This window comes from Mustela lutreola, chromosome 4 (genome assembly GCF_030435805.1).
Source record: "Mustela lutreola isolate mMusLut2 chromosome 4, mMusLut2.pri, whole genome shotgun sequence".
NCBI lineage: Eukaryota > Metazoa > Chordata > Mammalia > Carnivora > Mustelidae > Mustela > Mustela lutreola.
Window position 1 is genome coordinate 149,130,359 of NC_081293.1, and position 13,815 is coordinate 149,144,173.

A 13,815-nucleotide genomic window follows, 5' to 3' on the forward strand; every position below is an offset into this window, starting at 1 on the left:
GAAAAAGTGCTCCGCATCACTCAGCATCAGGGAAAAACAAATCAAAACCACAATGAAATACCACCTCACACCAGTCAGAATGACTAAAATTAACCCATCAGGAAACAACAGATGTTGGCGAGGATGCGGAGAAAGGGGAACCCTCCTACACTGTTGGTGGGAATGCAAGCTGGTGCAGCTACTCTGGAAAACAGTATGGAGTTTCCTCAGAAAGTTGAAAATAGAGCTACCCTATGACCCAGCAATTGAACTACTGGGTATTTACTCAAAGATACGAACACAGTGATCCGAAGGGGCACGTGCACCCAAATGTTTATAGAAGCCATGCCCACAATAGCCAAACTATGGAAAGAACCTAGGTGTCCCTAAGAGACTCTTAATCTCACAAAACAAACAGGGTTGCTGGGGTGTGGGGGGTTGGGATAGGGTCGCTGAGTTATGGACACTGGGTAGGGTATGTGCTATGATGAGTGCTGTGAATTGTGTAACCCTGATGATTCACAGATCTGTAGCCCTGGGGCAAATAATATATGTTAATTAAAAAACAAACAGTGGCAGAAAGCACCAAAACACCTGAATGCACATTTTTCCTTGTACATTCACACACATAAAGGCACAAATGACATCTGTGTCCAACTGTTAACGGAAATCACTTCCACAAAAGGAATTAAAGAGGACTCAGTGGGGGGAGTTCTTTTGTAGTTCTTTCTATCCTTGGGATATATTCCCATTATTTCCTAGATCTTTGCCCTGAGATAACCTGACAATCACTTTCTCGGGGATGTACAGGTACTCTATCTATACTTCCCATTTCATCATGTGAATATTAAAGAGGTGTCCTCAAGGGCTGAGATTTTAATATAATAATTTTTACTGCTACGAGACTTTTTTTTTTTAAGAGAGAGGAAGATGAGGGGCAGGGGAAGAGGGAGAGAGAGAACCATAAGCAGGCTCAGTCTCACGACCCTGAGATCATGACTGAGCCAAAATGAAGAGCTGGACGCTGAACTGACTGAGCCACCCAGATACCTCGACTGCAATAAGACATTTTTATGTGAAACTGCCACCTAGAATTATTACAACAATAATTCTGTCCTCCTAGACCACACCGTGTCACACTAGCACACAGAGAGGTACATTTGGAAGTTACTTCAAGTCCTTGAATTTTTTTCTGTGCATTGAATTAATTTTACAGTTAGGTTTACTGAAGAAATCACTGTTCTCTAATCTTACTTTTGTCATAATTTTAATCTTCTTGTTCAAAAAGTGATGAGGTCAATGGCTTAATTGAAGGAAGTTTCACATTCGGTGTGCAGAGAACACAAATCCAGAAGTTGAATATGCCAAATTTAATGGTGTCAGAGGATTAACACACATGCTTTCCCACCATCTAATGAAGTCACCTCTTGGGAAAAAAGGTCAGACACAGAAGTAAAGTTCCAGTAACAGTAAGGAAAACCAAACAAAACAAAACCCTGCCCCATTTATGCTGAGAAGCTCCTAATGAAGTCTTAAATGGTTTAAACTTCTCATAAGGAAGTCAATTTGCAGTATTTCACATCCCTTATCTTTTCTTTCTTTTCTTTTTTTTTTTTAATATTTTATTTGTTTATTTGACAGAGAGCTAGAGAGAGAGCACAAGTAAGCAGAGCAGCAGGGAGAGGGGGAGAGAGAGAAGCAGGCTATCTGCTGAGCAGGGAGCCCGATGTGGGGCTCGATCCCAGGACCCTGGAATCATGACCCGAGCCGAAGGCAGCTGCCCAACCAACTGAGCCACCCAGGCGCCCCATCTTTTCAAAGATACTTTCTAGTTGTTTCATCATGAAACCAAAATAATACTCGTAACAAGAGAAACCTAGATAGTCCTTGTTTAAGGGTGTGTTCCAGTGTACGCGAGAGTGCTGGAGTCCCATCCCCGCATTGGCAGCGAGAGACATGGGCCCAGATTGGTTTCTGTCATCTTCTTCTCGACTTAACCACCATTCTATGAATCAGAAAGCTCCGCTGGCCCAGAAGCTTGCTTTAACCTAAAACGGTTAAAGGAGGATGAGCACACCCTGTCATGATTTAATGAAGCACCTGGAAGGACGGAGAGTTTGGCACCATGAAGAAACCGGGTCCAGTGGCAAATACATCAGCATGGGTACAGCTGCAGCAGGCCTGTCCTCACCCCCGTACCCCCCCCCCCAAGTCATCCAGGACTTCTGCGTCTGCTCCGGAGTCTGCGCCACAGGTACCAAGGCAGGGGTGGGGGCGGGGGGGTGGGGGTGGGGAGGACGGTCAGCTGTGATTACCAATGAGGAACAAAAGCAAGGAACACACTCTGGAAAAAAACGAGTATGCATTCTCGGGGCACACAGGGCTCTGTTTCTTGCTGTCTAACTTCCTTCACGAGGCATTAAGAGAAGAGTTTCAGGCACAAGCCCCAAGATTCAGAAAAATCTCCATAAGATATTCAAGGGTCCCTTTTGCCTCGTTGCATCCGAGAGAGCAAGATGGGTCACCAGCAGCTCTACTGGAGCCATCCGAGGAAATTTGGCCAGGGTTCTTGTTCTTGCCGCGTCTGCTCAAACCGGCACGGTCTGATCCGGAAATACGGCCTCAATATGTGCCGCCAGTGTTTCCGTCAGTATGCGAAGGATATAGGCTTCATTAAGTTGGATTGAGTGAACTTCCTTGCATGGGTCATCCAAGATACCTACCTGCAGATAACCAAAATACCTACCTTAATGCCAGCTCATTGTACATAAAATAAAAATCCTCAAATTAAAAAAAAAAAAAAAAAAAAGATATTCAAGGGTCTTCAATGCAAGACACTGTTCAACAGAGCTGACAAATCAAGATATCCACACAACGCATCTGCTAAAAGATTCATGGGGGCATCCTCCTAATGCATGAGCAGTTCAGAACATGACAATACATTACGCCCCAGGAGTTGGCATTTCCCTGTGCAGATCACTGGGGATCCACTGGGCAACTCCCTTCTGAAAGTGCAAAGACTATTTAAGGAGTCATAATTTTTTCAAGTACACACATTTATTCTATTTCCTTCACATACACTTGCTACCTCTGTCCACTCTACCCTTGTCCACTCACCAAGAGGTCAAGGAGGGACCAGGAGCCAAATCTCCTCCAAGGACACAGGAACGAGGATGGAGTCCCCAGCCTCTAACATGGGGCCTGGCCTAAAGCAGGTTCTCAATAACCCAGGCTGATCACCAGACATGCATCTGCCCTTGTCGTCCGTTTCCTAGGGAAGGTGTGCGGGGGGAAGAGGAGCACGTTATACCATCCCTGTACGGGAGAGATGGCCCATATCAGAATATTCATGAACAAAGCAGTCCCCAAAAGCTCCTCCTTCGCAAAGGACCACAGATCACCTGCAGGCCCTAACCACGACCTCAGAGCTCATCTCAGGAGCAGAGATGGAAGGTCAGCAGTTCTGAGGGCTAAACAGGAAGATGGAAAGGCAGCAGCTCAGGGTAAGCCACCACGGGCTGGGGCGCACTGGTGAGCTCAAGACACAGGTCCCAAAGTGGAGGCCACTCTCCAGGACAAGATCATGACATGTAGAAATGGGGGTCCCGTGGGCTCCCCCTTCAGCCCCCTCCTCCCCCGAGAAGCCAGATGTCTTGCTGAGACATCTTCCAGTCGTAGAACATCGGCTTCATCCCCGCTGGACCTCACACTCATCCAGCGACAGTGCACAGCAGCAGTCCTGGGGCCATGCAGAACCCAGAGGACGTTTTAAATGCCAGATTTCAAATATGACCAACAGTCTATCTGCTCGTGTCTGGTATGAACAGCAGTAGACACTGGAGTGCTAAGAAAACTAAGTAAAAAGAAAAACTTCACATTAAAAGGAGCGCGGCCACCCTGTTGTTCTCTACAACAAGGAAGCGCGGCCACCCTGTTGTTCTCTACAACAAGGAAGCTGAGCAACCGGTTTGGCAATGGCATAGACCCCACAGACAAAGAGAGGCAGAACCTGGTGGAGACCCTGATGGACAAGACCCTCACCCTGAGGCTGAGCCCAGGGACACATGTCAAAAGGAGAATGTCAAAGCCAAGACCAAGGTCAAGGAGGGCCTCCTGCCTGACCAGCAGCATCTGATCTCTGCAGGCGAACAGCTGGAAGGTGTCCACAATGTCCAGAGAGAGCCCTCACACACACTTGGCACTATGACTGCAGGGTGGTGAAGGTCTGCCGCCAAGTGCCCTGCTCACCTGCACCCCTGCACAGCCAGTAGCTGCAGGAAATGCACAACCCCAACAACTGTGCCCCAAGAAGGTCACATAAGGCCATGCCCCAGGCTCTGCCTTTGCCCCACGGCCCTGGCACCTCAATAAAGTTTCCCTTCCACGGACTGGAACAGAAAAATCAATTCATTAATTAAAAAATGGCCCTTCTGTTGTTGACAGAAGCACTATATTCAACAGCCACAAAGGGGAAGCAACCCATGTGTCCATCCATGGAAGAATGGACAGACAAAATTCATAGACACGTATGATGAAGTATTATTCAGTCTCAGGAAGCAAATTCTACAAATATCGAATCCCGCAACTAATATGCCAGAGGTCAATTACACCGCCACAACATTAAAACAAACAGATAAACAAAAGAACCGGTGTGAAACAGTCTGTTGGGGGGAGAGCCTGAGGTTCTACAGCTGTAGCAAGCTCCCCGGTGAGACGCTGACACCCGTCTGCAGAACATACACTCACACAGAGCAGGGGTGTAGGCCCACTTTCTGCTCCCGTCCTGCGCGGTGTGACCTTTTTCCTGCTTGACACCAGCTCTTCAAGGGCTTATCTGAACCTCCTAAATGGACACTTAACTCTCAGAGCAGACTCTCGAGCTCTCTGGCATCTCCCCCCACCCACCATACTAGGCCCTCAAGCACCAAGAAGAGTCTTATGTACTTAGAGGTACTTAATCAACATCTGATTAATTGATGAGCAGTGTTAACTAACTCAAAAAGAAAAGGAAGGAAATCCCGTCACACGCTATAACATGAATGAAACTTGAGGGCGTTATGCTAGTAAAGTAAGCCAGCCACAAAAAGACAAATATTTTGATTCCACTCACAGGAGAAACCTCATGGGACCGGTCCAAGTCACAAATACAGGAAGTAAAGGGGAGGCTGCCAGGGCGGGGGAGGGGAGCGGTTGTTTCATGGGTACAGGATTTCAGTTTTACAAAATGAAAACCTTCTGGAGATTACTTGCCCAACAACAATTTAAATGTGTTTAACGCTACTTAAAAATTATTAAAAGAATAAATTTCATGTTATGTGTACCTTACCACATTTTTTTAAAATTCAGCAATAAAAGACCAACTTTGGAAGACAATCTAAAAGTGCAGAGAAAACCTTCCTTTTTAAAAAAATTTTTATTTAAATTCAAGTTAGTTAACATATGGTGTATTATTAAGTTTTAGGGCTAGAATTCAGTGACTCACAGTTATATATCTCACTCAGTGCTCATGACATCTGGGCCCTCCTTAATGCCCAATTACCCCATGCCCCCCCCCTCCAGCAGCCCTTGGTTTGTTCCCTATAGTTAAGCATCTCTTATGGTTTGCCTCCCTTTCTGTTTTTGTCTTATTTTTTCTTCCCTTCCCCTTGTGTTCATCTGTTTTGTTTCTTAAACTTCACATAGGATTGAAATCATAGGGTATTTGTTTTCTCTGATGTACTCCATGCTTAGCAAAATACCCTCTAGTTCCACCCACAGCAATGCCAACACTAAGATTTCATTCTTTTTGATGGTTGAGTAACAGTCCACTGTTTCTGTGTGTGTGTGTGTGTACAGAGAGAGAGAGAAAATATGTGAATACATATATATGTTGAATATTCCACTGTATGTATGTGTGTGTGTGTGTGTGTGTGTATGTACACACACACACACACACACACATACATCACTTCTTCCTTATCCATCCACCTGTCAATGAACATCTGGACTCTTAGCATATTTTGGCTACTGCTGCTATAAACAAGTGGGATTTATTCCTGGGCTGCCAAGGTGGTTCAACATCCACAAATCAATCAATGTGATTCACCACATTAATAAAAGAAAGCACAAGAACCGTATGATCCTCTTAATAGACCCCAAAAATGCATTTGACAAAATACAGCATCCTTTCTTGATAAAAACGCTCCACAGTGTAGGGGTAGAGGGAACATACCTCAACATCATAAAGGCCATATACAAAATATCATTCTCAACAGAGGGAAAAACTGAGAGCTCTTCCCCTAAGGTCAGAAACATGGCAGGGATGTCCACTATCACCACTGCTGTTCAACACAGTTCTACAAGTCCTAGCCTCAGCAATCACACAACGAAAAGAAATAAAAGGCATCCAAATTGGCAAAAAAGAAGTCACACGCTACTTTCACTCTTCACAGATGACATGACATGACTCTGTGGAAAACCCAAAAGACTCCACCCCAAAATTGTTAGAACTCATACAGGAATTCAGCAAAGCGGCAGGCTAAGAAGTCAATGCACAGAAATTTGTTGCATTTGTACACACTAACAAAGAAAATCTTCTCTCCTTAAGTGAATGCAATCTTTTCTCAAACTCCAGAGCACCTCTAGACCTCCATCCACTTCTACCTGAGGGGTATGTGGTTTAAGAACCCAGCGCTTCATCCTAAGGCAGGTTCAAAAACATCACTCCCGATAAAAAACTCAGGGCAGAAGATGGCGGAGAAGTAGCAAGCTGAGACTGCTTCAGCTAGCCGGAGATCAGCTAGATAGCTTATCTAAAGATTGCAAACACCTGAAAATCCATCGGCAGATCGAAGAGAAGAAGAACAGCAATTCTGGAAACAGAAAAACAACCACTTTCTGAAAGGTAGGACCGGCGGAGAAGTGAATCCAAAGCGACGGGAAGATAGACCCCGGGGGGAGGGGCCGGCTCCCGGCAAGCGGCGGAGCAACCGCGCACAAAATCAGGACTTTTAAAAGTCTGTTCCGCGGAGGGACATCGCTCCAGAGGCTAAACCGGGGCGAAGCCCATGCGGGGTCAGCGTGGCCTCAGGTCCCGCAGGGTCACAGAAGGATCGGGGGTGTCTGAGTGTCGCAGAGCTTGCGGGTATTGGAACGGGAAAGCCGGCTACAGAGACAGAGCCGACAGTAAGCTCGCAGCTCCGTGTTACCTTGAACCGGTCGCAGGCTCGGTGAGCTCGGAGCGCGGCCGGAGGTCAGGCAGACGGGAGTAACTGGGCGCTGTTCTCTGAGGGCGCACTGAGGAGTGGGGCCCTGGGCTCTCGGCTCCTCCGGGCCGGAGACCAGGAGGCCGCCATTTGTATTCCCGTCCTCTGGAACTCTACGGAAAGCGCTCAGGGAACAAAAGCTCCTGAAAGCAAACCCGAGTGGATTACTCACCCCGGCCCCGGGTAAGGGCGGTGTAATTCCGCCTGGGGCAAAGACACTTGAGAATCACTACAACAGGCCCCTCCCCCAGAAGATCAACAAGAAATCCAGCCGAGACCAAGTTCACCTACCAAGGAGTGCGGTTTCAATACCAAGGAGAGCAGCAGAATTCCAGAGGAGGAGAAAGCCAAGCACGGAACTCATGGCTTTTTTCCTGTGATTTTTTTTAGTCTTGCAGTTAATTTAATTTTTTCTTTTTCATTTTTTTTTTTTTTCTCGCCTTCGGGTAAAATTTTTTTTTTTTTAACTGTTACCTTTTTCTTTTTTAACGATTTTTTACTAGTTTATCTAATATATATATATATTTTTTTACATTTTTCTTAGGTGTTTTCTTTTTTAAAAAAAATTCTTTTCTTTTTTTTTTTTTTCTTTTTTCTTTCTTCCTTTTTGAACCTCTTTTTATCCCCTTTCTCCCCACTCACGATTTTGGATCTCTTCTAATTTGGCTAAAACATATTTTCCTGGGGTTGTTGCCACCCTTTTAGTATTTTACTTGCCCCTTCATTTACTCTTATCTGGACAAAATGACAAGACGTAAAAATTCACCACAAAAAAAAGAACAAGAGGCAGTACCGAAGGCTAGGGACCTAATCAATACAGACATCGGTAATATGTCAGATCTAGAGTTCAGAATGACAATTCTCAAGGTTCTAGCCGGGCTCGAAAAAGGCATGGAAGATATTAGAGAAACCCTCTCGAGAGATATAAAAGCCCTTTCTGGAGAAATAAAAGAACTAAAATCTAACCAAGTTGAAATCAAAAAAGCTATTAATGAGGTGCAATCAAAAATGGAGGCTCTCACTGCTAGGATAAATGAGGCAGAAGAAAGAATTAGTGATATAGAAGACCAAATGACAGAGAATAAAGAAGCTGAGCAAAAGAGGGACAAACAGCTACTGGACCATGAGGGGAGAATTCGAGAAATAAGTGACACCATAAGACGAAACAACATTAGAATAATTGGGATTCCAGAAGAAGAAGAAAGTGAGAGGGGAGCAGAAGGTATACTGGAGAGAATTATTGGGGAGAATTTCCCCAATATGGCAAAGGGAACAAGCATCAAAATTCAGGAGGTTCAGAGAATGCCCCTCAAAATAAATAAGAATAGGCCCACACCCCGTCACATAATAGTAAAATTTACAAGTCTCAATGACAAAGAGAAAATCCTGAAAGCAGCCCGGGAAAAGAAGTCTGTAACATACAATGGTAAAAATATTAGATTGGCAGCTGACTTATCCACAGAGACCTGGCAGGCCAGAAAGAGCTGGCATGATATTTTCAGAGCACTAAACGAGAAAAACATGCAGCCAAGAATACTATATCCAGCTAGGCTATCATTGAAAATAGAAGGAGAGATTAAAAGCTTCCAGGACAAACAACAACTGAAAGAATTTGCAAATACCAAACCAGCTCTACAGGAAATATTGAAAGGGGTCCTCTAAGCAAAGAGAGAGCCTACAAGTGGTAGATCAGAAAGGAACAGAGACCATATACAGTAACAGTCACCTTACAGGCAATACAATGGCACTAAATTCATATCTCTCAATAGTTACCCTGAATGTGAATGGGCTAAATGCCCCTGTCAAAAGACACAGGGTATCAGAATGGATAAAAAAACAAAACCCATCTATATGTTGCCTCCAAGAAACACATTTTAAGCCCGAAGACACCTCCAGATTTAAAGTGAGGGGGTGGAAAAGAATTTACCATGCTAATGGACATCAGAAGAAAGCAGGAGTGGCAATCCTTATATCAGATCAATTAGATTTTAAGCCAAAGACTGTAATAAGAGATGAGGAAGGACACTATATCATACTCAAAGGGTCTGTCCAACAAGAAGATTTAACAATTTTAAATATCTATGCCCCCAACGTGGGAGCAGCCAACTATATAAACCAATTAATAACAAAATCAAAGAAACACATAAACAACAATACAATAATAGTAGGGGACTTTAATATTCCCCTCACTGAAATGGACAGGTCATCCAAGCAAAAGATCAGCAAGGAAATAAAGGCCTTAAATGACACACTGGACCAGATGGACATCACAGATATATTCAGAATATTTCATCCCAAAGCAACAGAATACACATTCTTCTCTAGTGCACATGGAACATTCTCCAGAATAGATCACATCCTCGGTCCTAAATCAGGACTCAACCGGTATCAAAAGATTGGGATCATTCCCTGCATATTTTCAGACCACAATGCTCTAAAGCTAGAACTCAACCACAAAAGGAAGTTTGGAAAGAACCCAAATACATGGAGACTAAACAGTATCCTTCTAAAGAATGAATGGGTCAACCGGGAAATTAAAGAAGAATTGAAAAAAATCATGGAAACAAATGATAATGAAAATACAACGGTTCAAAATCTGTGGGACACAACAAAGGCAGTCCTGAGAGGAAAATATATAGCGGTACAAGCCTTTCTCAAGAAACAAGAAAGGTCTCAGGTACACAACCTAACCCTACACCTAAAGGAGCTGGAGAAAGAACAAGAAAGAAACCCTAAGCCCAGCAGGAGAAGAGAAATCATAAAGATCAGAGCAGAAATCAATGAAATAGAAACCAAAAAAACAATAGAACAAATCAACGAAACTAGGAGCTGGTTCTTTGAAAGAATTAATAAAATTGATAAACCCCTGGCCCGACTTATCAAAAAGAAAAGAGAAAGGACCCAAATAAATAAAATCATGAATGAAAGAGGAGAGATCACAACTAACACCAAGGAAATACAAACTATTATAAGAACATACTATGAGCAACTCTACGGCAATAAATTTGACAATCTGGAAGAAATGGATGCATTCCTAGAAACATATAAACTACCACAACTGAACCATGAAGAAATAGAAAGCCTGAACAGACCCATAACCAGTAAGGAGATTGAAACAGTCATTAAAAATCTCCAAACAAACAAAAGCCCAGGGCCAGACGGCTTCCCGGGGGAATTCTACCAAACATTTAAAGAAGAACTAATTCCTATTCTCCTGAAACTGTTCCAAAAAATAGAAATGGAAGGAAAACTTCCAAACTCATTTTATGAGGCCAGCATCACCTTGATCCCAAAACCAGACAAGGATCCCACCAAAAAAGAGAGCTATAGACCGATATCCTTGATGAACACAGATGCGAAAATACTCAACAAAATACTAGCCAATCGGATTCAACAGTACATTAAAAAGATTATTCACCACGACCAAGTGGGATTTATTCCAGGGCTGCAAGGTTGGTTCAACATCCGCAAATCAGTCAATGTGATACAACACATCAATAAAAGTAAGAACAAGAACCATATGATACTCTCAATAGATGCTGAAAAAGCATTTGACAAAGTACAACATCCCTTCCTGATCAAAACTCTTCAAAGTGTAGGGATAGAGGGCACATACCTCAATATCATCAAAGCCATCTATGAAAAACCCACCGCAAATATCATTCTCAATGGAGAAAAACTGAAAGCTTTTCCGCTAAGGTCAGGAACACGGCAGGGATGTCCATTATCACCACTGCTATTCAACATCGTACTAGAGGTCCTAGCCTCAGCAATCAGACAACAAAAGGAAATTAAAGGCATCCAAATCGGCAAAGAAGAAGTCAAATTATCACTCTTCGCAGATGATATGATACTATATGTGGAAAACCCAAAAGACTCCACTCCAAAACTGCTAGAACTTATACAGGAATTCAGTAAAGTGTCAGGATATAAAATCAATGCACAGAAATCAGTTGCATTTCTCTACACCAACAGCAAGACAGAAGAAAGAGATATTAAGGAGTCAATCCCATTTACAATTGCATCCAAAACCATAAGATACCTAGGAATAAACCTAACCAAAGAGACACAGAATCTATACTCAGAAAACTATAAAGTACTCATGAAAGAAATTGAGGAAGACACAAAGAAATGGAAAAATGTTCCATGCTCCTGGATTGGAAGAATAAATATTGTGAAAATGTCTATGCTACCTAAAGCAATCTACACATTTAATGCAATTCCTATCAAAGTACCATCCATCTTTTTCAAAGAAATGGAACAAATAATTCTAAAATTTATATGGAACCAGAAAAGACCTTGAATAGCCAAAGGGATATTGAAAAAGAAAGCCAACGTTGGTGGCATCACAATTCCGGACTTCAAGCTCTATTACAAAGCTGTCATCATCAAGACAGCATGGTACTGGCACAAAAACAGACACATAGATCAATGGAACAGAATAGAGAGCCCAGAAATAGACCCTCAACTCTATGGTCAACTAATCTTCGACAAAGCAGGAAAGAATGTCCATTGGAAAAAAGACAGCCTTTTCAATAAATGGTGCTGGGAAAATTGGACAGCCACATGCAGAAAAATGAAATTGGACCATTTCCTTACACCACACACAAAAATAGACTCAAAATGGATGAAGGACCTCAATGTACGAAAGGAATCCATCAAAATCCTTGAGGAGAACACGGGCAGCAACCTCTTCGACCTCTGCCGCAGCAACATCTTCCTAGGAACAACGCAAAAGGCAAGGGAAGCAAGGGAAAAAATGAACTACTGGGATTTCATCAAGATCAAAAGCTTTTGCACAGCAAAGGAAACAGTTAACAAAATCAAAAGACAACTGACAGAATGGGAGAAGATATTTGCAAACGACATATCAGATAAAGGACTAGTGTCCAGAATCTATAAAGAACTTAGCAAACTCAACACCCAAAGAACAAATAATCCAATCAAGAAATGGGCAGAAGACATGAACAGACATTTCTGCAAAGAAGACATCCAGATGGCGAACAGACACATGAAAAAGTGCTCCATATCACTCGGCATCAGGGAAATACAAATCAAAACCACAATGAGATATCACCTCACACCAGTCAGAATGGCTAAAATCAACAAGTCAGGAAATGACAGATGCTGGCGAGGATGCGGAGAAAGGGGAACCCTCCTACACTGTTGGTGGGAATGCAAGCTGGTGCAGCCACTCTGGAAAACAGCATGGAGGTTCCTCAAAATGTTGAAAATAGAACTGCCCTATGACCCAGCAATTGCACTATTGGGTATTTACCCTAAAGATACAAATGTAGTGATCCAAAGGGACACATGCACCCGAATGTTTATAGCAGCAATGTCCACAATAGCCAAACTATGGAAAGAACCTAGATGTCCATCAACAGATGAATGGATCAAGAAGATGTGGTATATATACACAATGGAATACTATGCAGCCATCAAAAGAAATGAAATCTTGCCATTTGCAACAACATGGATGGAACGAGAGCGTATCATGCTTAGCGAAATAAGTCAAGCAGAGAAAGACAACTATCATATGATCTCCCTGATATGAGGAAGTGGTGATGCAACATGGAGGCTTAAGTGGGTAGAAGAATAAATGAAACAAGATGGGATTGGGAGGAAGACAAACCATAAGTGACTCTTAATCTCACAAAACAAACTGAGGGTTGCCGGGGGGAGGGGGTTGGGGAGAAGGGGGTGGGATTATGGACATTGGGGAGGGTATGTGATTTGGTGAGTGCTGTGAAGTGTGTAAACCTGGTGATTCACAGACCTGGGGATAAAAATATATGTATATAAAAAATATATGTTTATAAAAAATAAAAAATTATAAAAAAAAAAAAAAAAAAACATCACTCCCCCCGCCCCCGCAAGTCCAGGCTTCAGCCTTCATGCCTGGCAGCACCGCACCCTGAACCCCGGAACCTGGGCTCTGAAGCCCAGAAATTAACTGCAAGTCTGGGAGACAGAGCTGTCTGCACAACCTTAATTGGTTTAAAATCCAGCTCTGTTCTCTCCCAACTAAGCTCCACTAATAAAAATCAATCCTGCCCAACTGCTGCTTGCTTTGTAGTTATTCGGTGCCCTTCTAGCATTTCTTGAGGAACACTAAGCCATGCTCTAGAGCTCTCTTTAACGACCTTAGCCTAACCCTAATTGAAATTCAATTAAAAAAAAAACAAAACAAAACACAACTAATAAGCCATAAAAAGCCTCAAACCGCCAACTGCTTTTCAATCAAGTATACACTCTTGAAAACAAATGAGCATATCGTTAATCTAAAACTTTGTATTTTTAAAATTAAGTATATTTTTTTAATTAAGGCTTTTCTGTACCTCAATGACCTACAAATGTATTCTTCCTAGACTGAGAAATACCACCTCCCAGCTGGAAGGCACATATTTATCAGCTACTAGTTTTTGAAGGAAAGCGACAGATTCTTCTTAAAGGCTGATTCCAGAGCTGATTTTGATAAAGCTTCAGGAAATGTTTCTTATTCCAGCAACACTGTGTATGTTTCACCTGGAAACAAGTTCCATTTGTAGCCCTAAGGAACTGCACAAAAGAAATCTGTGCATACTACTGC

General features: G+C 42.9%; 2 protein-coding genes across 2 annotated transcripts in view; one reads left to right on the plus strand and one right to left on the minus strand.

Annotated features, from left to right (window-relative positions):
* CDCA7L (cell division cycle associated 7 like) overlaps positions 1-13,815 on the minus strand; it is a 53,202-nt gene that overhangs the window by 19,647 nt on the left and 19,740 nt on the right. The window lies entirely within an intron of this gene.
* LOC131829487 (small ribosomal subunit protein uS14-like) lies at positions 2,471-2,759 on the plus strand. The gene has a single exon (XM_059171330.1). It carries the CDS (start codon positions 2,496-2,498, stop codon positions 2,664-2,666), a length of 171 nt encoding a protein of 56 aa, XP_059027313.1. The 5' UTR covers positions 2,471-2,495; the 3' UTR covers positions 2,667-2,759.